At 34.9% G+C, this 23,637-nt stretch overlaps 1 protein-coding gene across 9 annotated transcripts in view; it reads right to left on the bottom strand.

The window, feature by feature from the left end:
* The window catches only part of FUT8 (fucosyltransferase 8), a 187,870-nt gene that overhangs the window by 40,677 nt on the left and 123,556 nt on the right, over positions 1-23,637 (bottom strand). For all 9 annotated transcript variants that reach the window (XM_045823069.1, XM_045823068.1, XM_045823066.1 and 6 more), the window contains 3 exons: positions 18,709-18,824; positions 18,430-18,592; positions 12,065-12,179 (listed from right to left, as the gene is read on the bottom strand). In XM_045823069.1, the coding sequence (XP_045679025.1) occupies positions 12,065-12,179; positions 18,430-18,592; positions 18,709-18,824 (394 nt within the window). The remainder of the gene's footprint in view (positions 1-12,064; positions 12,180-18,429; positions 18,593-18,708; positions 18,825-23,637) is intronic.

Raw genomic sequence — 23,637 nt, 5'->3', positions numbered from 1 at the left:
CACACACACATTTTCTTTATCCATTCGTCCTTTGATAGTGTGTCACATAGGTTGTTTCCATTATCTTGGCAATTGTGAATAACGTGGCAATGAACAAGGAGATGGAGATATCTTTTCAAGACAGTGATTTCATTCCATTTGGATATATATACTCAGTAGTGGGACTGCTGTATAATATGGTAGTGCTATTTTTTTAAAGGAACTTCTATACTGTTTTCCATAACAACTGTTTTCCATAACAACTGTTCCAACTTAAATCCTACCAACAGTGCCTGAGAGTTCCCTTTTCCCCACATCCTCAACACTTTTTTGTTTGTCTTTTTGATAATGGCCATTCTAAACAGGTGATATCTCATTGTGGTTTTGATTTGCATTTCACTGATGCTTAATGATCTGTTGACCATTCATATGTCTTCTTTTAAGAGATATACCAATTAAGGTCCGAAGTCCATAGTGGGTATTGTTGTGTTTTTTGTTTGTTTGTTTTCTGTTATTAAGTTCCTTATACATTCTGGACGTTAACCTTATCAGATATATGGTTTGCAAACATCTTTCAGATTCCATAGGTTGCCTTCTCATTTTGTTCATTGTTTCATCTGCTGTGCAGAAGCTCTTCAGTTTGATACAGTCCCATTTGTTGAGTTTTATTTTGGTTGCTTGTGCTTTTGCTGTCATATCTAAAAGAAATCACTGCCAAGACCAAGGTCAAGGAGCTTTTTCCCTCTGTGTTCTAGTCTTTCTGTGGTTGAAGAACTTACACTTAAGGACTAAAAATCCAAATCCTGAGGATTTTTCCAGCTCCTCTCTGACAACATTCCTCCTCTAGGGAAGAGTTAAGCCACAGATAGTTCCTATTTCCAATAAAGAGAAGTCAGTAAAAACCAAAGGAATGAGCCAGCTAGGTTAAGTTAAATTTTATTGTGCTCTTTATATGTTCTAATCATAATACTAAACAATTTTTAATTTGTTTGTTTAAAAAAAGTTGCAATATATAGCTTTGTGTTGGTAATGAAGAAAAGATTCACTAACAATACGGTGAAAGAATTTCATCATATTGGAAACAATATGATTTTATTTCTCTAAAATTATTTTCAAAACCAAAGCAAAAAGGTAATAAAGCAAATAAGAGAACTGAAATACTGTATAATGGTAATTAAAATGAAAACTCTGGGCATAGTTAATAATCATGAAAGAGAAAGCTAAAAAGCATTCTCATTTTTAAAAGCCAAGACTGGAGATTATTGTCTCTTAACATAATAAACAAGAATATTTTCACGGCAAAGTTAAGATAGTACTGAGGTGTCCTTTCCACAATCGTCATTTGCAAGTAGTAAGGACTACATGATAGCTGAGGCATAAGCAGGCTACTAAGTGCTTCAGGAAATCAATTTCCCTGTGGGTAGTTTATAAAATTTTAAGTGTGAAAACTTAATGGAGAAAAGATATCAAGATGCATAGTTTATAGACTGTTATTCTGATAGACTGAAGCAAAGGCAGACAATTATTATACAGTTATAGAAGAGGAAAGCTTATCTTCGCTAGTACAGCAACAATTGGCCTGCTTTAAATGCATTCTCAAGACTTCTGCTCTTTGCCAAGAAGTCTCTATTGAACATTTTAAAGCCATTTTGAAAAAGATGAAAATTTTACAAATTCAGTAGAATGCAACAAATAAATGTGGTACATTTCTTCCACTGAGGGTTTCTGAATCAATATTCTGTCATCTCTGGGTATTCCAGGTGGTCTCTAAAAAGTCTCTACCCCAGGGTCAAGAGATGTGTACACCAGAGCAATCTTGGTAGTATTTTCTGCTATCATACAGGCCACACAGGAAAGGCAGAGGAAGAATGAGATGCATCCAAGTCTAATTCTCTCATTCAAGAATCTAACATAAACAAAATTCCTTCCAATGCTAGAAAAGTTTAGTTACCCAAGGTACCAGATTCTGGCAATCCTATGTAAATGCACAGAAGATCTCATCAATAGTCTTTAATTTTTCTCTCTAAGTTTACAGCCTGATATCCAGATCTCAGAACCAACTTAACTGGTCATGTTAAAGACAGCATGCTTATAAAATTAAGGTTGAATTTCAGAAAGGTCCTCCACCATCATTTTACTTAATGGAACCCATTAGGCTCTTTCTTCAAAGCCAAAACACAGGATGATATGGTACACACTCTTTAAAAAAAAAAAAAAGAGGAAAAGGGGTAAGGAGGAAGTAGTATGGAAAAGGAGAAATAAGGAAAGGGGGAAAGAAAGAGAGAGAGAAAGCGGGAGGGAGGGAGGGAGGGAGGAAGGAAGAGGAAGAAGGGAGAAAAGGAAAAGGAGAAAAACAGAAGCAAGCTCCAGAATGGCTACCCTGTTTTACATAGGATCGACTGAAGAAGGAGATAGCAGACATAACCAAGAAACCCTGGTTGAAACTTTGTTCTTGTGCTGAGGCTGCTGCAGATGTTTTGTTTTGCTTTAAATAAAAGTCAGAATAATTTACATTGTTTTGCCAGCTCTTCCATTCTGCAAAGTGCTATTCTTCGAGGTACTACTAGTACATATACCACTTTTCTATGCAGTTTTTTTTCTTTTAAATGAAACCATTAACAATAATTAAACCAGATGTCAAATCTTGCTACCTCTTCTCTGGGATAGAGGCTTTGTTCCATTTCTCTATGCAGTTAGCCATGCACTGAAAATCCAATGTTAACTAAGCATAAACTGCTTTGGAATCCCCAGTTCTTTTTTTTTTTTTCATTAAAAAAATCCTTTCTCACTGCTTCAGTTTAATAGTGCTCTAACACTGTTTTTGCTGTTTACTTTTAAATAATTTAAGAACCACAATGAATTGCAAAAACAGTAGAGAGTTACTGTGTACCTTCCACACAGTTTTCCCCAGTGAGAACATCTTACTTAACCACAGTGCATTATCCAACATCAGGAAATTGACGTTCCACAATACTATTTAGCTAAAATAGAGGCATTATTTGGGCTTAACCAGTTTTTATATGCACCCACTTTGTGGGGGTATAGTATTATCGCATTTTATAACATGTACAGACTCATGTAAGTACTACCACAATCAGGATACAAACTGCTGCATTACAACAGAAACCCTCTTATACCACCCCCGTTATAGTCATACCCTTCCTCAAAACTTAATCCCTGGAAACTGCTGATCCGCTCTCCACAACAATAATTTAGTCATTCTGAGAATGTTATAAATGGAATCAGACAATGTTTAGCCTTTTGAAGTTGGCTTTTTAAATCATTTTGTATAATGTTCTTTGAGACCTGTTCAAGTTATTGTGGGTATCAACAGTTCATTCCTTTTATTACTGAGTAGTATTCTGTTCATGGATTATACCAGAGTTTACTCACCAGTGAAGGACATTTGGGGTTTTACAGTTTGGTTATTACAAATTAAGCTACCATGCATGTGCATGTACAGATTTTTGCATGAACATGATTTTTCATTTCTCTAAGATAAATACACAGGAGTATAAATGCTGGATTTCACTGTAAAGGTAAGTTTAACTATATAGCAAACTACCCAACTGTTCTCCAGAATGGCTGTACCATTTTTACGTTAGTATGAGAGAGCTGGTTGCTCTAAATTCTTGGTGTTTTTTATTTTAGCCATTCTGATAGGTATGTAGTGGTATCTCATCATGTCTTTAAGTTGCATTTCCCTAGTAGTTAATGACTTTGAACATCATTTCTTGTGCATATTTGTCATTCAAATAGCCTCTTTGATAAAGTTGTATTTTCAAAACTTTTGCCCATTTTCTATTGGATTGTTTCTTACTATTGAGATTACAGAGTTCTTAACACAATCTGAATGTAAGACCTTTGTTGGATATGTGATTTGCAAAGATTTTCCTTCCCAATCTATGGCTTGTCTTTTCTCCCTCTTCAACACAGTCATTCATAGATTAAATTTTTTAAATTTTGACAAAGCTTAATTTATTGATTTTTTTCTTTATGAGCCATTCTTTTTCTGTCAGAGTTAAGAAATTTTAGTTTAAGTCACAAAGATTCATTCCAACACTTTCGTCTAAAAGTTTTCTAGTTTACATTGACAATTATTTTATGCTGGACTTACAACTTAAGTTAATTTTAAATAAAGTGTGAGGTTTAGGTCAAGGTACTTTATTTCCTTACAAGATGTCCAATTATTTCAATACTATTTATTGAAAAGACTGTTTCCTCCATTGAATTGCTTCTGCACATTTCTCAGTTGCCCACTCATAGGTATATATTTAAAAGAGATAAAAACTGATATTCAATCAAATACATGTAGAAGAAGCATGTCTATCTACAGCAGGGCTATTCTCATGTAGCAAAAGGTGAAAATAGCCCAAATGTCCATTAACAAATGAACAGATGAAAAATTTCTGCAAATACATATAATGGAATATTATTTAGCCATAAAAAGAAATGAAGTACTAATACATGCTATAACATGGATGAAACTCAAAAACCTCACGCTAAGTGAAAGAAGTCAGACAGAAAAGGTCACATATTGTATAATTCCGTTTATATAAAATACTGGGAATAGGTAAATCCACAGAGAATGCAGATAGGTGGTTTCCAGGGGCTGAGGGAAGGTAGAATGGGGGAAATGGGGGGCAATTGCTTAATGTGTATCAGGTTTTCTTTTGAATTGGTGAAACATTCTGGAACTAGATAGAAGTGGTCACTGCACAGCCATGTGAATGCACTAAGTATCACTGAATTGTTCACTTTAAGATGGTTAATTTTATGTTATGTAAATTTCACCTTGATGGAAAAAAAAGTCTGCATACCTATGTGGGTCTATTTTGGACTCTATTCTGTTCCATTGATATACATAAGTATACCCCTCCTCCAATACCATACACTATCTTAATAACTATAGCTATAATTTAAGTCATCATATTAGAAAATGATTCTCCCAACTTTATTCTTTATCAAAATTGCTTAAGCTATTTTAGTTCCTTTGCCTGTCTATATAAATTCTGGAATTATATATATATAATATATTATATATTATATATAATGTATATAAATAATATATTATATTATATATAATATAATATATAATATATATTATAATATATAATATATAATATATTTTATATATATAAAATATATAATATATAATATATTATATATAATATATATTATATATAATATATATAAATAATATATTATATATATTATATATTATATATTTTATATATTATATTTTATATATATATATATTCCAGAGAGACAGAGGGAGAGAGAGAGAGACAGACAGAGAGAGGAGCTCCTTGGGATTTTCATAGGAATTGTGTTAGCCTATGGATCAATTTGGAAAGAATTGACATCTTTTCTATCTTGAGTTTTCCAACTCATGAACAGGGAATGTCCATTCATTCATTTAGGTCTTGATTTGTTTCATCAGCAATTGATAAGTATCTTTACCTACATATTACATTTTCATTTTTTAGAACAACTATAAAGGGCATTGTGTCTTGAAATTTTGGTTCCCAATTGTTTCTTGCTAGAATGTAGAGATATGATTAGTTTTAGTCTGCTAATCAAACATCTCATGACTTTGTTAAATTCACTTATTTGCTCTATGTGTTTGTTATGTAGTTATTGTTGTTTAGTAGATTACTTGAGATTTTCCTTGTAGACAATCATGCACCTCCAAATAGGGATAATTTTCTTCCTTTCTACTACATATGTCATTTATTTCCTTGTCTTGCCTTATTGCACTGCATAGAATTTCCAATAGTGTGCTGCATAGGAGTGATGACAGTGTTCATCCTTGCCTCATTCCTAATATAAGGTGAAAAGCATTTAGTCTCTCATCACTAAGCGTGATATTTACCTATAGATTGTTTATAAAATCTACAGGCTATGAAGCCATCTGGTCCTGTACTTTTGTATGTTGGGAGTTTTTTGATTACCACTTCAATTTCATTGGTAGTAATGGGTCTGTTTAGATTTTCTAATTCTTCCTGGTTCAGTCTCAAGAGGTTATATGCTTCTAGAAATGTATCAATTTCTTCTAGATTGTCAAATTTGTTGGTATGTAATTGTTCCTAGTATTCTTTAATAATTCTTTGCATTTCTGGTTTGTCTGTTGTAAACTCTTTCATTTATCATTTTATTTGGACTCTCTCTTTTCATGATAAGTTTGGCTAATGGTTTGTTGATTTTGTTGAACTTTTCAAAGAACCAGATTAGTTTCACTGCTCTTTTCTATTTTTTTTAATTCCTATTTCATTTATTTATACTCTGATCTTAATTATTTCCTTTCTTTGTTTGCTTTGGGTTTTGTATGTGCTTTTTTATCTAGTTCTTTATGTGTAAAATTAGACTGTTTATTTGGGATTTTTTAATGTGTTTGTTTCTTGAGGTAGGCCTGTACAATTATGAACATCCCTCTTTGAACTGCCTTTTGCTGCAACCCATAAATTTTGAAAAGTTGTATCTTCATTTCCATTTGTTTCAAGGTAATTTTTGATTTCCTATTTGATTTCCCCTTTGAGCCACTGGTTTTTTAGTAGCATGTTGTTTACAGTCCATATATTTGTGTTTTTTCCTGTTTCCTTCTTCTTGTGTCGATTTCTGGTTTCATGCCATTATAGTCAGAAAAGATGCCTGATATGATTTCAATCTTCTTGAATTTGTTGAGGCTTGTGTGTGGCCTAATATGTGATCTATTCTGAAGACTAATCCATGTACACATGAAAAAAAAGTATATTCTGCAGTTTTTGGATGGAATGTTCTATAAATGTCTATTAAGTTAATCTGGTCTAAAGTGACATTAAGGCCATTATTTCCCTATTTTCTGTCTGAATGATCTATCAAATTTAGGAAGATTTCAGTTATATTTTTCAAATCCTCATTCTTATTTCATTCTCCTTATGGGACTCCAAAGATACAAACATAAAAAGGTTTTGCTGCCTCCCTAAAGGTCCCTGAGACTCTTATTTACCTTTTCCAACCTTTATTCTCTGTTGTCAGATTGCTTAATTTCTGTTGATCTAACTTCAAGTGCACTGATTCTATCATCTGCCATAGCTACTCTACTCTGAGCCAATTTTTTAAGTTATTGTATTTTTCAGTTCTAAAATTTTCATTTGGTTTTTCCTTGTATCATCATCTATTTCTTTGCTGAAGCTTTCTATTTTTTCATGTGTTTCAAGTCTGTAATTGCTTAATGGAGCAGTTTTATTGTTATAGCTTCTTTAAAGTTCTTGTCAGGTAATTCCAACATCTGTGTCTCATCTCGGTGTGGTGTCTGCTGATTATCTTTTGTCATCTGAATTAAGATTTTCCTGGTATGATAACGAGTATTATATTATGAGACTCTACTTTCTACGTTAGTAGGCAGTCTAACTGTTTGGATTCCTTGCTCACTTTCATGGACTGTGGCTCAAATGTCAATTTAATAGTCAAAAGCCTTTTTCACTGATACTTTGTTCTACCCCACTTGTAGGCTACCTAGAGGCCATTCTGAAGCTCAGCTAGTATATTATACCAGAGTTCAGTTCTCAAACCTCTTTCTGTTTCTGATCAGTTTCACACATGGAACATTCAGAGGTCTGCCTTAGCTTCCAAAGAGAGGTTTAAAAATCCCTTTCTTAGATGGCATCCTCTTCCTAACTTTCCCTCAACGCTAGTTGGAAGAGGAATGGGAATTGCCTCATTACTGCAGTGTGGCAATGGTGGGTCTTGTCCAAAGTCTCTGCAGTTCTAATGCCACTTGGGAGAGGTAGAGGTGCCCTCATTATTTCAGGGCAGACATGGTGACAAGGCTGTGTGTTCAATCTCTACCGCTGTTTGCACCCAGGAAGGGTAAGGAAGTAACTTTTCATGAAGTTCATCTGGAATAAGGTGGGTCAAAGGGGGACCCAAAAAACCTGGAATTATCTTCTGGAAAGCAGGCCCCTTGAAGTACAGGCTTCCCTGGCTAGGTGAGTGTTCTAGGAACCCACTGTGTCAGTGTATCAACTGGCATTGTTGTGAGAGGCTGTATTTGGTTTCAATGAACTTTTTTCGGAAACTCTTTCAACATGTTTGCCTGTTTCGTGATGGGTGTTTTACGAATGCACCTGCCCACACTACACTGGGTGTTCAGCAGTTTTTGACCAAAAATGGTATGATGGCTGTGCCCCACCCTCCCTATTCACCCAATCTCACCCTTATAGTGACTTTTTTTGTTTCCTTGGATGAAAAAAGTCCTCAAAGGGAAAAAAAGCCCACATTTTGCCCTGTGGAAAAGGTGTAACAAAAAACAGCAGAAGTACTAAAAGGTATCAAAATCAACGAGTTCAAAAACTGTTTTGAGCAGAGGAAAAAAACATCTCAATAAGTGTTTTGTTTCAAATGGAAGAGTACTTTGAAGATGACTGAAGTTTAAACACATAAGAATAAATACACAATATTTTATAAATAAATTCTGGGGATTTTTGGGCTCCATAAACTGGTATTTTCAGTTTGGAAGATTCTCTAGCACCCTCAATTAAGATATAAGGGAGGCAAAACAAACAAGCAAGCAAACAAAACAAAAGAAATGAACTCTGTATAGGATTTCTTTTTGTTTAATTAGCCAGAAGAACAGTGTATAAAGTGTTTTCTACACCTTATCCAGAAACAGAAGCCTGTAGTTGAAGCCTAACATATTTTCAAACATTTAATGCACATTTAACTCACATCTACAATGCTACTTACTTATTGGCAAACTAATGATTTTGTGTTTCCAGTGATATTTTGGCTCCTATAGGTTCCTTTTAGAAAATGATAAATCAACTTTTATTCAACAATTTAAATCTTGGGAACAATATGGTACTGTATCTTCTTATATAAGGTAAAAGGAAAACAACATTTGTTTGAAGAAAAGAACTCTAGCAGTGAACACTCAAAGAGATTATTTAAAGCCTCTATGGGATGCAGGCTTTGAACACAGGAAGGATCCCTTACATTCAAAAGCTTTCTCTCAGGGTTCAGCTTTATTTCCTGTTTCATCTATTACATAAGTACAACAGGCAGGACACTGAGTGATTTGGTTGCAAAACCAAACATAGTATCTGTCCTATCCCTAACCTTTTAAACATAATCAACCCTCATATGGCATACTATACAACCCCTCTCTTTATTTCAAATGATACTTGCAGCTTCAATATATGGTCTCCTTTACAAACCCTGACACTTTCAAACCCAGAAAGAACAGTCATTCTATTCACTCCAGTGGAAGAGGATTCATACCAAAATTCAAAATTAAAACAAACAAAACACAAACAAACAAACCTCCAAACAAGCAAATAAACAAAAACCCACCAACCTCAGGTAGATCTGAGCAAGAGAAAAATCCAAAGCTATAGGGCTATTTTATTGGCAGAACATCAACTAGAATACTTCCAACAATCCTAGACAGCCTCTGATATGATTGACTTGATAGGAGAAATGATGGTGCTGAAAAAAGTTGTAATGGAGAAAATGTAATCATTTAAAAAAATTCACATAAAAAGCTCTGCTCTTCTAATTAATCCATTTCACTAAACCAGTGAAAAAATCATTCTTTTAAAATAGCTCTCATGCTTAAAAATATCCTGGGAAAAAATATTCCTGTTAAAGGTGTTCCTTAAAAATATGCATGTTTAATTTTGTTGGAACAGGAGAAAGGACTCTAATTCACCTCTATTCAGAGAAGATGAAGAGTGACTGTCATCTTTAACCTCTAACAGATAAGGTGTTAAAAATAGTCCTTGACTTCACATAAACTTTGACTACATTAAAAAAATGACCATGAATATATTAAATAGTTAAAGAAAATTATTTTTCTAAAACTTCTACTAAAACTTTCACTATCTCCTTGAATACTGAAAATCACTTTTTTACTGGAAAAAAAAGAAAAGCGTAAAAGTAAGAATTTGTTAAATAGTAATAATTGAAAGTACAGTTAAGGTTTAAGTGAAATGCTGTTTAGCCAATGCCTAAAAAATTAAATAGCCAATGTTGTTTTAAATGATTAGCAGGACTTGCAAGTGAGATTCTCTCACATGGAACCAGAGAAATCAGTAGAGGGTCAAATCTGCACTACAGGTAAGAGCGCTCAGTCACTTAAAAAACAAGAGAGAAAAAAAAGAAAACTAAAGCAGTTTCTTATTACAGTGTGAGGAGCTGAACTATGAAAAAATCATAGTTTAAATACAAATTCTGTTGGGTGAAAATTTAATAAATATGTGGAAATGGAAGAAACTCTGAAACCATAGTTATTTCCATTTTAAATGAGATGATAGTTCTGCACCACCAGCTGTTTATAGTTCATTGAATGAAGTTCTAGCTGATAAAGATAATTACCTCTTCTCTATAGGAGGCAAGTATTTCCCATTCTACAGATAGCTCTGATGAATGGACATGGGAGTATGAGACCAAGACAGCATGCCAAGATCATTTTGGTTTTCAATGATCTCTCTAAACACTTGGTTTTCTATTTTTTCCTATTTAAGTATAAGAAAATGTGCACCTTAACACATACAGAATCAAATCACTGGCTATAATTCTCCTTTTAACCATGAAAGAAACGCAGAATGATTGGACACAGGAAGCACACATACCATCAATAGTATTGAAAAGGATAGGCATGTGCCCTGGCCAGGTGTCTCAGTTGGTTGGAGTGTTGCCCTGTACACCAAAAAGTCATGGGTTCAATTCCCAGTCAGAGCGCATTCCTAGGCAGTGGGTTCAATCCCCAGCAGGGAGGCAACCAATCAATGTGCCTTTCTCTCCCTCTCTCTTTCTCCACCCTCCCCCTGCCCCATTCCTCTCTCCCTTTTATCAGTAAACATATCTTCTGATAAGGATAAAAAAAAGAATAGGCATGATGATTTCAACTTGAGTATTGAAGAATTCTACTTATTAACACAGTTTTCCCCTGAAGACTATTCTCTCTGTAAGTTCCTTGTCAATTAATGATGCCTCCATTATGCAATTTCACCTACTTGGAAGGGCCTATCAATTCTATCTTTCCAGTCTCCCTCCAGTTTGTCTCTGCACTTCCAATGCAAATTGCCACATACCTCAAAATTTATCACTTGCTGAATGGTCCTCATATCCTAAACGGTCTCCTTGCTGCTAGTGTCTTTCAATACTAACACAGTTTAACCAAAATTCTACTTTCAGATTAATATCACTAAAGCACCACTCTCATCATCCCACTCTTATGAGTAAAAACCTTTCAAAAGTAGGTTGTGACTCCAAAATAGAAAAAATTTTCCAACAGATGAAGAAAAAAAAAGAAATCAATTCTATCCTCACAAATATGTAAGAGTAGGTATGCATATTATTAACTAAAAGATAAAACATGAAGAGAATAAATTGAAAAGGGCCTGGGTCTTAGGGTTTACCCTTTTTACTTCCTATTTCTTATTAAAATGATTTTTATGCAATAAATAACATTTCAGTGACCACTTACTACTTAAAACTTAACCTACAAAGCTGAGCCTGCACCCAAGGACCTCTGCAACCTGGCTCCCAAACCTACCTTTTTCCAGCTTATTTTCCATCCTTCTTTTCACATAACCTAAAACTCCAGACAAACTAAAATATCCCATATCTCATTTTGTTCCTGTATTGCCCTTTCCCAGCTATGGACCATTACCCACATCATATGCTTATATGCATCATAACTACTGTGCTCTTCTCCTGTGTGTCTAAATCCTACCTAAGTATTCTTTACTGCTAAGGTCAAATAACACTCTTTCCACAAAACTACCCCTGACATCTCCTTCTTCCAATGAGGATTTCATCTATATCTCTTGTATAAAATGTAGAACTTTCTATTTTGCATTGTAGTTGTGTGTGTTGCGCACACACACAGAAGTGGCCCTCTTTAAGGCAGGGGCCTTATTTTAGCCATCTTTATATTCCACTCAAGGCATCACAGAGAGTCTGTCTGAATAAATACATCAAATGAGTGAGTTAAGTGCTCTCAAAAAGCAAGGCCTAGTAAGACTAAAAACCAACAGCAACTCTTTCATTATGATTTTCCTTCTTTTTCACTCAAGTTTATTTCTTAACCTAACCTTACCTGAAGATATGTTATTCTCCGCTGGACCAGTTCTGTCAGATCTTTGGCCTCTTTCTCCCTCCAATCACCTGCTCCATCTGTTTGACTGAGGTAGTATAGATCCGTCATTATAGACCTATGAAAGCAAACAACATTGGAGGTCTTACGTATTTGTACTTCATCAGAGGATTACACAATCATAAGAAGAAAATAAAATTCTTAATAAAGATTGGTGTTCACACTAACCACCAAGGCTGTGAAATTCAATAATTAGTCTTTAACATCCAAGATTCATTACTATTGTACATTTTTACTGGTAGGAAGAACCTACTTCTAGACAGTCAGCTGTACTTATTTCCCAACACAGAGCACTACAGAGACTAGGGTGATGTGGATACTCATGGAAGGAAGGAAGGAAGGAAGGAAGGAAGGAAGGAAGGAAGGAAGGAAAGGGGAAGGAGAAAGAGAGAGGAAAGAAGAAAGGAAGGATAGAAGGAAGGAAGGAAGGAAAGAAGGAAGGAAGGAAGGAATATAAGGGAGAGAAATTAACTTGGAGCCAGTATTTGAATACTATCTTTTTGTTCTCACTACTATCCTTTCCTGTCCCCTTTTAAATTTTCTCTATACCTTTAACACTGAGTGGCTGCAAAAGGGTCAGAGAAAATTTTTGACATAACTCTTAAATGATGGTTTAAGCCAAGGGCCAGCAAACATTTTTTCTATAAAGGGCCAGGTAGTAAATGTTTTAGGCTTTGTAGGCATCTGTTGCTTTTATAGCAGGAAAGCTGCCATAGACAATATGTAAATTAATGGATGTGTCTGTGTACCAATAAAACTTTATTCACAAAAACAAGCTATGAGCCAGATTTGGCCCTTGTGCCACAATTTGACAATTCTTGACCTAAACTAATAAAATGATTATGAAGATACTTCCCCATTTTTACATAGCATGAGCAGTTTCAATTACAACATGGTGAATTTGCTACAAAGTAAACTAACATAACCAGGACATTACATTACCAAGAGAAACTTTAGGGCTGGTGTAGATGGTTTTATTTATAGTGCATTAAATAAAAGTCATGACTTACATTTACCATTAAAAAAGCAGGACCCTCTCTTTCAGAAACAATCCCCACCAATCTATTAGCAAGCATTTAGTCAATTTCTAACCACATATCACCCAGTGGCATTGCCACCAGTGAACACTGAGCCATCAACCGAGCCACCATCTTTTCTCACTTTGATTTCAGCAGTAGCCTTTGAATAGGTTTCTACACCCCGCTTCCACCCTTGCCTACCTCTATATATTCTTAGTAGTAAGTTAGAACAGTGAAAACATAAAAGTGAATGTTTTTACTATGTTGCATCAGTACTAAAAGTCTTGGCAATTAATTATTCATATCCATTCCAATCTGTCTAGAAAGTGGAATAGTCAAGCTTATAGCAAAAAAGCCAAACACCAAAAAGAGAAGCACACAATAGTCAACTAAAATTGAGTTTGCTTTTTAAATACTTTTTTCTTGGCCTCCCCATTGGAGATCATATAAGGAAGACAAGACCAGAAAATGATGTTAAATTCAAACTAGTTCTTTGATGATTCAATAATGTTTAGAGGTTACCATCCTGCATAATTTATCATCTTTTGGCCGAAGACATGAGAATAATCAAACAGAAAGTTTCAGCTGTGGCCCATTATTGGGAAACATAATGACCGAAAACCATTCTACAGATGTGCTCCGTTTCCAGTGACTCCACTCTGAAATGAAATCTCCTAACAGTGTCCCAAAAGCTGGAAATTTGGCTGTCTTAGTTTTGACCATTAAGATATCAAAAAATACAGAAGGTGGGTGGTAAATCTAAAGGCCTGGTATGAAGCCAGGTTAAAGCCTGGGAAATACAAATCCAGGCGAAGTACCAGCAGAACAGAGCTAGTCATTTGGAGGGCAGTGTATAGGTGCCTGAAGACAATTGGTAGAATAGAACAGAAGCTAGGACTCTGACAGCAAGCCAGCTACGTCAGGCTACAAGTCCTTTACTTCAAAAGCAGGGCTACATTTATGTTCCTTGTGTTTTCTGTTAAGTTTCCTATTTTTATATTATAATATTCATAAAACTTTTAAATGTCCTACTTTGTTCTCAATTATGCCACTGAAGAACCACAAGAAGAGTATTTTGCTTATGCCTGATTCAAAATGTTAAAGAGAGAAATTCCCTGAGGACCAGCACAGAAAAGATGTAATTCAAGCAAGAAAATCCCAAAGTGAAGGAACTAATCCTTATTAAAGTAAATGTCACACAAACTGTAAACAAATGATTAGATATATTGAGTAACAATATTTTTATCATGCACATTCAATTAAAAGAAAGCCCATTCTCCATTGCTTAGCATCAGAATTATATTCCAAGCCAGAAACATTATGTTATTTTTAGGGATTTGTGTATAACTGTGTCTTAAGACTACTTTTACATACAGGGACCACTTATGTCCTCCAAAGTGACTCAGACATGAAGTCAAGAATATTGAGTACAAAAAGACCCTTCAATGTCAGGTTTTCTTTTAATCCCATGCTTCCTATCAGTATGATCCCCTGTATTCACTAGCTGACGTCTAACAGATACTCTCTCTTTTGCAGAAACCACTGTTGAAATTAACTAAAGCTTCCAGGTTTATTCAAGGTAAATGCTTTTTCTTCCTTAACTTGGTCTTCACAATTTTTAGGATTCTCGATTGCTGAAGAATATTTTTACCTCAATAACATAATTTTCTTTAGCTGTATAATTTTCATAAATCCTTCAATAGAACAAAATTTTGTTTTTACAAAAAGGCACAAAGTAGAGTATGGAATAATCAGTCAAAGAATGCACGTACCTGCCTCCCCACCGAATAAAAACATAGCTTACTGAACACTAACTAAATAGTGAGTGCTTATTACAGTGAGGTAGAAATGTTTTTAAGTTAGAGTTCCAGGTCTCAGAAGATTACAGTTTGTCAGGGAAAAAAGCCAAATTAGTACACAAGAAACAATAATATCCATTTATGAAAGCTATTCTTCTAGCAAAATGCAAGTCCTCAATTACTTCTGACTCCCCCTTTCCCCCACAACAGATCTGTTACCAAGTCCTGCAGCTTCTATTTTTCACACATGCATCCCTTTCTCTCTATTCCCACTGCAACTCCCCAGATCCAGAAGCTCATTACCAAAATTCTTCTAATTTCTTGGCACCAAGTTTTCTTTCACATGGCTCTCAAAGTGAGCTTTCTAAAATGTACAATAAGTCTTGTATCCAGAATAAGTAAAGAATGCTTTGAGTTCAATAATAAAACAAACAATTCCCCCCAAATTAAGCATGTGATTTGATCAGACACAATAAAAAATGATAGATGAAAGACAAATAAATACATTAAAAGATGCTCAACATCATTAGTAAGGAAATGCAAATTAAAATCACAATGACATACCGTTATACTGCTATTAGAATGGTGGTGGGTGGTGGGGGAGAATGTAAAAACTAAAAAATACCAAATGCAGACAAAAATACAGAGCATTTGGAACTCTTATACATTACTGGTGAGACTGCAAAATAGTACCATCACTTTGGAAAACAGTTTATCACTGTCTTATAAAATTAAACATACACTCAACTTATGACCCATCAATCCCACTCCTATATATTAACTCAAAATAAATGAAAATATATTTCTACAAAAAAATGTATGTTACTATTCATAGAGGCTTTATTCATAATCACCAAAAAATGGAAAACAACCCAAATGCCCTTCAGCTGGTGAATGGATAAACTGTGATATAACCAGGCAATAGACTATTACTTTACAATAGAAAGGAATGCACTATCTATACACAAAACAACATGGATGAATCTCAAATGCATTATGCCATGTGAAATAAACCACACTCAAAAATCTACACAGTGTATGACTGATTGCATTTACATAAAATTCTAGAAAAGGCAAAATTATAGGGACAAGAAACAGATCTGGTTACTGCCAGAGACTGGTGGTGACGGACGTGCTGATTACAAGGGGGCATGATGAAATTTCTTGGGGCAGGAGCAATTTTTGTATCTTGACTATGGTGGTAGTTCCAAAACTGTGAACATTTGTCAAGACACACAGAACTATAACTAAGATATGCATGTATAATCACATATAAGTGATACTGTAATAGTTATCCTATTTTTGCTGTGTATAAAGTGCTCTGATGTATAATGTGTACCTACATTTTGTGTACATTATACATGGGATTATTATACCCATGGTATATAATCAATATACCCATGTATAATGTGCATCCTTAGTTTTCCCTCAAAAATTTGGGCAAAAAAGTGCACATTATACAGGGAAAAATACAGGTGATTCAGAAAGGAAACAAATAAAAAGAGAAACAATGCTTCTATCACACACAGTTCTAAGAAAGAAAGAAACCCCTTCGGAAGAAACAAAAGTCCATTAAGTTTTTTCCCTATAATTGATGTCTTTCTGAACTGCCCCCCCACCACACACACACACACACACACACACACACACACACACACACACACAAAAGCTGAGTGATTCATAGGGAAATCTGAACAAGGAAACTGATAGTCTCACCCTTTGATTTCTCAGAGAACACAGGCTTTCAGTCTAGAGACAACCTAACACTATAATTTGGGTACGTATAAAAATGAAATAAAGATTTTTGTGTGATGTAAAAATACCCAAAGGTAAACATAAATGTCTGTTTTAATTCTTATACTTAAGGACCCTGAAAATTATTGGTAAGGTGGCATATTGTTTATACACACACACACACACACACACACACACACACACACACACAAATCTTCTCTATTTGTGCATTCATTAAGTGTTATTTCTCTAATGTTTGATTGTGCTTTGCTCATTATTTGTACCACTGTGTTCTAATCTGGCTGCCTGGAGTTAATTTACTGCCCTGTGAGGTTGTATCCACAGTTCATTATACTTTCTGCAAAAGACAGCAAAAGAAATTGACCTTTGTACCTTAGGTACCCTTCCATTTTTATTTAATAAGAAATGTTATTATATAACATACTCATATACTAAAAGGTAGTGTCAGGAAACATAATTCAACTTCCAAAAACTTTAACATTGATGTATATAAACTATTCAGGACCTGACTTTTCTCATTTGTACATCCATATACTATTTCTACATATAGTACAAGTATATACACCAAAATTTTTTAAAATAATTACTTTGATTTACAAAAGACCTAAAAATTAAATTCTCAAGTAATCTAATTAAATCACTCAAACTTTAAACATTCTAATATTCTATCCATTTGGTCTAATGGTCTAACTACTGCTTGATTGCAAACTAGGCTAGAAATTTCAAAAGGTCTGTCCAAGTGTGTGGCATAATAATTCAATACCCCTTAAAATTTATAATGTCTTATTTCTGTAGATTCATGTTAAATGAATGTTAAATGAATGAAATGTTAAAATGATTACAATAAACTGACAGATTTTATGTGTAATTTCACTTAAAACAGTAGAGCGATACTTCAAAATCTCTACCATATTGCTGATGATGTTAATATATATGAATCCCTTGCTTGTAGGGTAATTCTTTTCTTCTTCACAGTGGTAGGCTGTGTTACTACAATTTTTCATTTATTGTTAACTAATGAGACTGGTAATTGCCATCACACTCCTACTGGGAATATAGACTTACAAATATAATAGAGTTAAGGACAGTTTTCACTGTATTTCTAATGATTCTCAGATACATTCTGTTTAGCATGAACACACCAGCACCAAAATCCTTTCTTTTCTATGTAACACAAACTGCATATTTTCAAAAATGAACAAACAGAAGAAACAAATTTAATTTGGCAGATTTCAGGTTCTCCTTTCTAGCAACTAAATGGAAGGGCAATGAACAGAATGCTCTGTTTTATCAAGAACCTATTAATCTTTAATTAGACACTCTAAAAAGAGGCCATTTTAAAGTTTTTAATGTTTGAATTAGAAACATAACTGCCAGCCTCAGTATGAGTTCCAATATACTGTAACAGAAAACTGCAGACTCCACTTCAAATATTGTATATGAAGGGAATTTACAGGAACATTTCTAATATATTGTTAGCTGACACCATTACCCTCACTTTATTTAGGGTATGGGGTATAAAGATTTCTAGAAATATATTTCAAATAATATTTTCCAGGGATAAATTTTTGGTTGATGAACTGCATTTGAAAATTATTGCCCTTTGAGATCTCAGGTATTCTCCTACTCATGAATATGGTAGGTATCATTTACCATTCAGCAGGGAAATTACCAAAAGTTCAAGTTTCCCCTTCTTAGATTATCATCTTGACTAAAGTAAAAAAAAAAAAAGTACCTTTCATGATGTCCCAAATCTGACAGAAATTCATCTGCATGTCTTTGGAGTTCACTCCCTTCTAAATTCTTTAATTTCTTTAATTCACTTTGTAGAAAAAACCAGAGCTCTTTAGCTCCATTTTCAATCCTCCTCCTTAGGATTTCATGATCCTTCCCTAAACCTGTAGGCAAAGAATAGAAAGTATCAGCATTTCCAATATACTGATGAAAGAAAATTCTCAATTATTTGTGCTAATATCAATATGTTGAAGAGAAAAAATATTGTATAAACACCTACCATTTCTCGTTTGTTTCTTATAATTTTCAATTTGTTCTTTGGCCTTCACAAGTTGCTCTTCTAAAGCACGAATCCTTCCAGAAGCTGGCCCCTGATCAATGGGGCCTTCTGGTATCCTGCAGTTCAGGAAAGAAAGTGTAAACATTTAGTTTATAAAATATTCAACAATACATGCATACTAAAGTTACATACTAAAACATATTTATAGATAACTCTAGAAGTCATTGAACTATATATTAGAAATGCCAAATGAAATTTTCTCTCCAAAGATATATGATAAAATATAAACACTGGAATGAACAGAAACAGAAAAAAATAATCTAGATCAGAGATCAATGATATTGTAGGAATTAAGGAAACCTTAGAACTCTCTCCTAAAAGCTCTCATCATATTGCTTAGAAAAACTTTGCCATCAGTGACAAAGTGGTCAATCCTTCATTAGTGTTGAGAATAAGAAAGGTGAAGGAGAGGATAATAAAAAGGTTTAAAGGGAATAAGAAGCACATATCTGAACCTGTATCTATGTTCAAATATCAAATATAAATTATTTCTAAATATTTTATCAACCAGGAAATTAATCAGGTTATGTAAACCTGTGCTCCAATTTACAAACTCATGACTTCATATTACTAAGCATTGGTTTCATAGGGTAAGACGAGTAGAAGATGAAGTATATCAGGAAAAATTTGAAGATTAATGTCCTGTTTGTTTCTACTGAAACAAAGAACATCTGTCCACAATATAAAATGTTGGAACATAACAGAAAAATTCCAGGACCTCTTGCTTATATTATCAATGTATCTGTAAAACTTCTTTCCAAACTGTACTGGTTTCTAACATGTTGTGTTTTTATGTGATTTTTGGCAGTACCCTGTACTCTGTTTTGGTCATAAAATATATCTACACTCTAATCCTATAACCTGTTAATGCTTCCTTACATGATAAACTTTAAATGTGTAATTAAGTTAAGGATCTTCCGGTGGGGAAAGTCTTGCATTATCCAGCTCCACCATAATTGTAATCACAAGTGTTCTTGTAAGAGGGAGACAAAGGGAGATTTTACTAGGAAAGAGAAGTCGGTGTGGCTAATAGCTTTGAAAATGGAGGAATGAGTCATGAGCAACCAATGCAAGGAATGCACCGTTAGAAATGGCAAGGAAACAGATTCTCCCCTAGACTTTCCCCTAAGGAATGTGGCCCTGGAACAGGTTGGTTTTGTCCCAGCGAAACTCATTTCAGATTTCTGTCCTCCCAAAATGTAAGAGAATAAATTTCTATTGTTTTAAGCCACAAAGCCTGTGGTATCTGTTACAGCAGCAGTAGGAAACTAATACATACCCACATATATATACATGATGTATATATACATATATACTTTTGCAAAACTATTGTTTAGATTAAATATATTTTCTTCTAAAATCTATTTAAATGAGAAAATGTTTATAATAGTACTTGGCACAAAGTAAATAAGATATTCATATACTTTTCATGGAAAAGTCTAATTTTTTCATGACTTTTTTCTAATTTTTTCATGACTTGCATTAACACTGAACAGAAGCATGAAAACTAACCATGCCCCAATCATGAGTATCCCAGGCCACAGAACTTAAATTTAAAAGCCTTCATTTTTACATACACAAAGTGAGTAATGATAAAATGAATAGAGTTGTTAGGTGCATAATTACCCAATTTATGAGCACAAATGTGCATACATTCATAAATGAGGCATTTCTTGGTTTATGGTTTTTAAAACTCGGCTCTTTATCTCTTTCTGAATTAGATGCCTGGTTTCTAGGAAGTAACTTGAAAATAGAATAAAACTGCTACCTCTTGAAATTTATTTTGATAGCAAAATGCCACAGGACAAGGATGCCCTTTTCCAGAACATACATTAGTGGTACAAAATTTCAGGCAATAGAAACATATGTCTAAGTACTCCTCCTTATCTCATTTCTTCATATTGGTACAATAACATTAGGGGAAAACAAGCATGAAAGATAGTATAAAATCTTTTCAGCAGAGTTCCATTAAGTACTAAATATAACCTAATTCTAATAAAACTTAAATGTATTAGTGATTTATATTACATTATTATATATAATAATCTAATCCAACTATGGATAAACTGTAGATAAAGAAAAGTAATGGAAAAGTCAGTATAAAAAACCTTAAATGGGACCATTCTTTCCAAATCCCAATTAGAAGAGTCAATCTGCAAGAACAGTCTCTTTATTTAAATACTTAGGGAATTCATTTTTTATAATCATACTCACTATGAAAACAATATGTAGAACATCTTCTGGCTAAGATGCAATAACAGAGATCAGACTTACATTATGCTTGAAACAACTGACTATCTAGACACCAGGTATGAAAAAATGGTTTAATAAAACTGGAACAAGAACACCTATGTCAGATAGATGGCAAAATAGATGGTTCCCTCTCAGGGAAAGGGCACGAGCCACTATTCATTGACAAGATACCTATGTAAAGATTCCAGAACACAGGGGTAAGGCTGAAGCAACACCCTGGACTACCGAAGCAGATAAAAACTGTGTTAGGAAGGTCAAGAGGAGCACTTTCACTTTGCTCACATCACCCCTCCCCCAGGTCAGCACAGTGCTGCGTTGAGGCGGTCCTCCTGGGCCTACAGTTTCTCCAATGGGAAAAGGAGAGCACAAGGTGGACATCAAGCTGCCCTAGCATCCTGCATGAATCCTGGGAGGCCCACTTAAGTGTGCCTCATGAGGGTTACTGGAAAAGTCAGCTAGGGATAGAGAAGGCAGGAGAGGCTCACAACAAATGCATGGATCTTGACAGACTGTGTTCCTGTCAAGTGTTGGGGTCTGAGAGGGGATTCAAATCAGTGGCTCTGATCATTTGCATAGGTAAGCCAGTGGCCCCAACTAGACAGGGAGTTTGATCGACAGTTTTGACTGGTTTGAGTCAGCAGCCAGAGAGCTGTCTTGGTGGAGGAGCTCATTCTAGAGCACCTCCTAGACAGGGAAGCAAGTCAGCAGGGCCTAGGCAATGCAATTGCTGAGCACAGCCTCCAGCCCCACCAGAGGAGGAAGCCTGGCCTGAGATGCAACACAACCATGCAGCACATCCTACATCCCAACATGTAGGGAAGCAAGTCACTGGTCATACCCAGTTGCTGAGCATAGCCTCCTGCCCCACTAAACAGGGGAGTCTGGCCAAAGATGCCAAGCAGCTTCATAATACATTCCATAACCTCCAAGAGCAGGAAAGTAAGGCAATAGCCCCACCCAGCAGCTAAGCATAGGCTTCAGCCCAACCTGGCCAGGAAACCTAGCCAGGGACCCTAGGTAGCCACAAAGCTAATTCTCCAAGAGCATGAAACAACTGTAAGTATATATGTACCACACATCAGAGAATCTAAATATATTAAGCAAATACCACCAGATCTGAAGGGAGAAATAGATAACAATACAATAACAGTAGTGAATTTCAGTACTAACGTGGGACACCCCCCCACTTTTACCAAGAATCAATAATCCAAACAGAAAATCACTAAAAAACATTGGATTTGAACTACACTTTGGACTAAATGGACCTCATAACATATACAGTTACTCAGCACTTAATGATGAGGACATGTTCTGAGAAATGTGTTATTAGGCAATTTTATTGTGTGCCAACATGATAGAGTACATACATAACACAAATCTGGATAGTAAAGTCTGCTACACATGGGAGGCTATATGGTAAAGCCTATTGCTCCCACCCCACAAGCCTGTACAGCATGTTACTGTACAAAAACAACATGAGATTAAACCAAGCACAAAAGAAAATGACGCAATCAAGAGACGCAGTGGACAGAAAATGTGTAAGGCTGCTGCTGGCATAACACAGCATACTGTTTTACAGAAAACTTTTTTCTCTTTATAAGTGGAAAAGGCACACTCTAAAACAACCATGAAAATACAGTGTAGTAAAATACATAAACCTGTAACATAGTCATTTATTATCATTATTAATTCTTATGTATTATAGATAACTGTATGTGCTACACTTTTATATGACTACCAGTACACTAAGTTTGTTTATATCCATACCACCACAAACAAGGGAGCAATGTGTTCACTTATGACATCAGGATGGCTGTGCCATCACTAGGTGATAGGAACTTTTCAGTTCCATTATCATCTTATGGGACCATTACCATACATGCAGTCTGTTGCTGACTGAAATGTTGTTATGCAGTACATGACTGTACAGAACATTCTATCTGAACAACTAAAATAGTAATAGGAATTTCTAAGCAGTTAAGTTTATAAGCAAGTCATAGATGGAGATCAAGATGATAGAAAATATCTAGATCATTATCTACATTATATAAAGAACTCCTTCAAATCTATAGGAAAAAGACAATCTAATAGAAAATGTGCAAAGTATATGAACCAGTAATTCACAGGTGATGACTTTACTGATTAATAATCATGAGAAGCGGTCACCTTTAAAATTTTAGTAACTGGGATATTCAAATTTAAAGAGATAACATTTCTTACCTATTAGCCTAACAATTAAAAAGTGTGATGTTGAGTGTTGGTGGGGATATAGAGAAACTGGAACTCTCATATATGGTATTAGTTTGCTAGGGCTACCCTAACAAAATACCATAAAGTTGATAGCTTAAACAACAGAAATTCCTTTTTCCACCGTTACAAAGGCTAAAAGTCCAAAATCAAGGTGTTGGAAGATTGGATTTCTTCTGAAGCCTCTCTCTCTGGCTTGCAGAGATGGTCACCTTCTCCTGTGTGCTCATCAGTCTTTCCTCTGTGTCAGTGATTCCATGACGTCTATTTTGTGTGTCCAAATTCCCTTTTCTAAGGACAACAGTCAGACTTAGGGCTTTCCCCAGTGGCCTCATTTTAACTTAATTAGCTCTTTAAAAGCCCTACTCT

Source organism: Phyllostomus hastatus, unplaced genomic scaffold, assembly GCF_019186645.2.
Source record: "Phyllostomus hastatus isolate PE091 unplaced genomic scaffold, TTU_PhHast_1.1 phas_scaffold_501, whole genome shotgun sequence".
Classification (NCBI taxonomy): Eukaryota; Metazoa; Chordata; class Mammalia; order Chiroptera; family Phyllostomidae; genus Phyllostomus; species Phyllostomus hastatus.
Note: the sequence above shows the minus strand (reverse complement) of the source record. Positions and strands in the feature narration are given on the sequence as shown.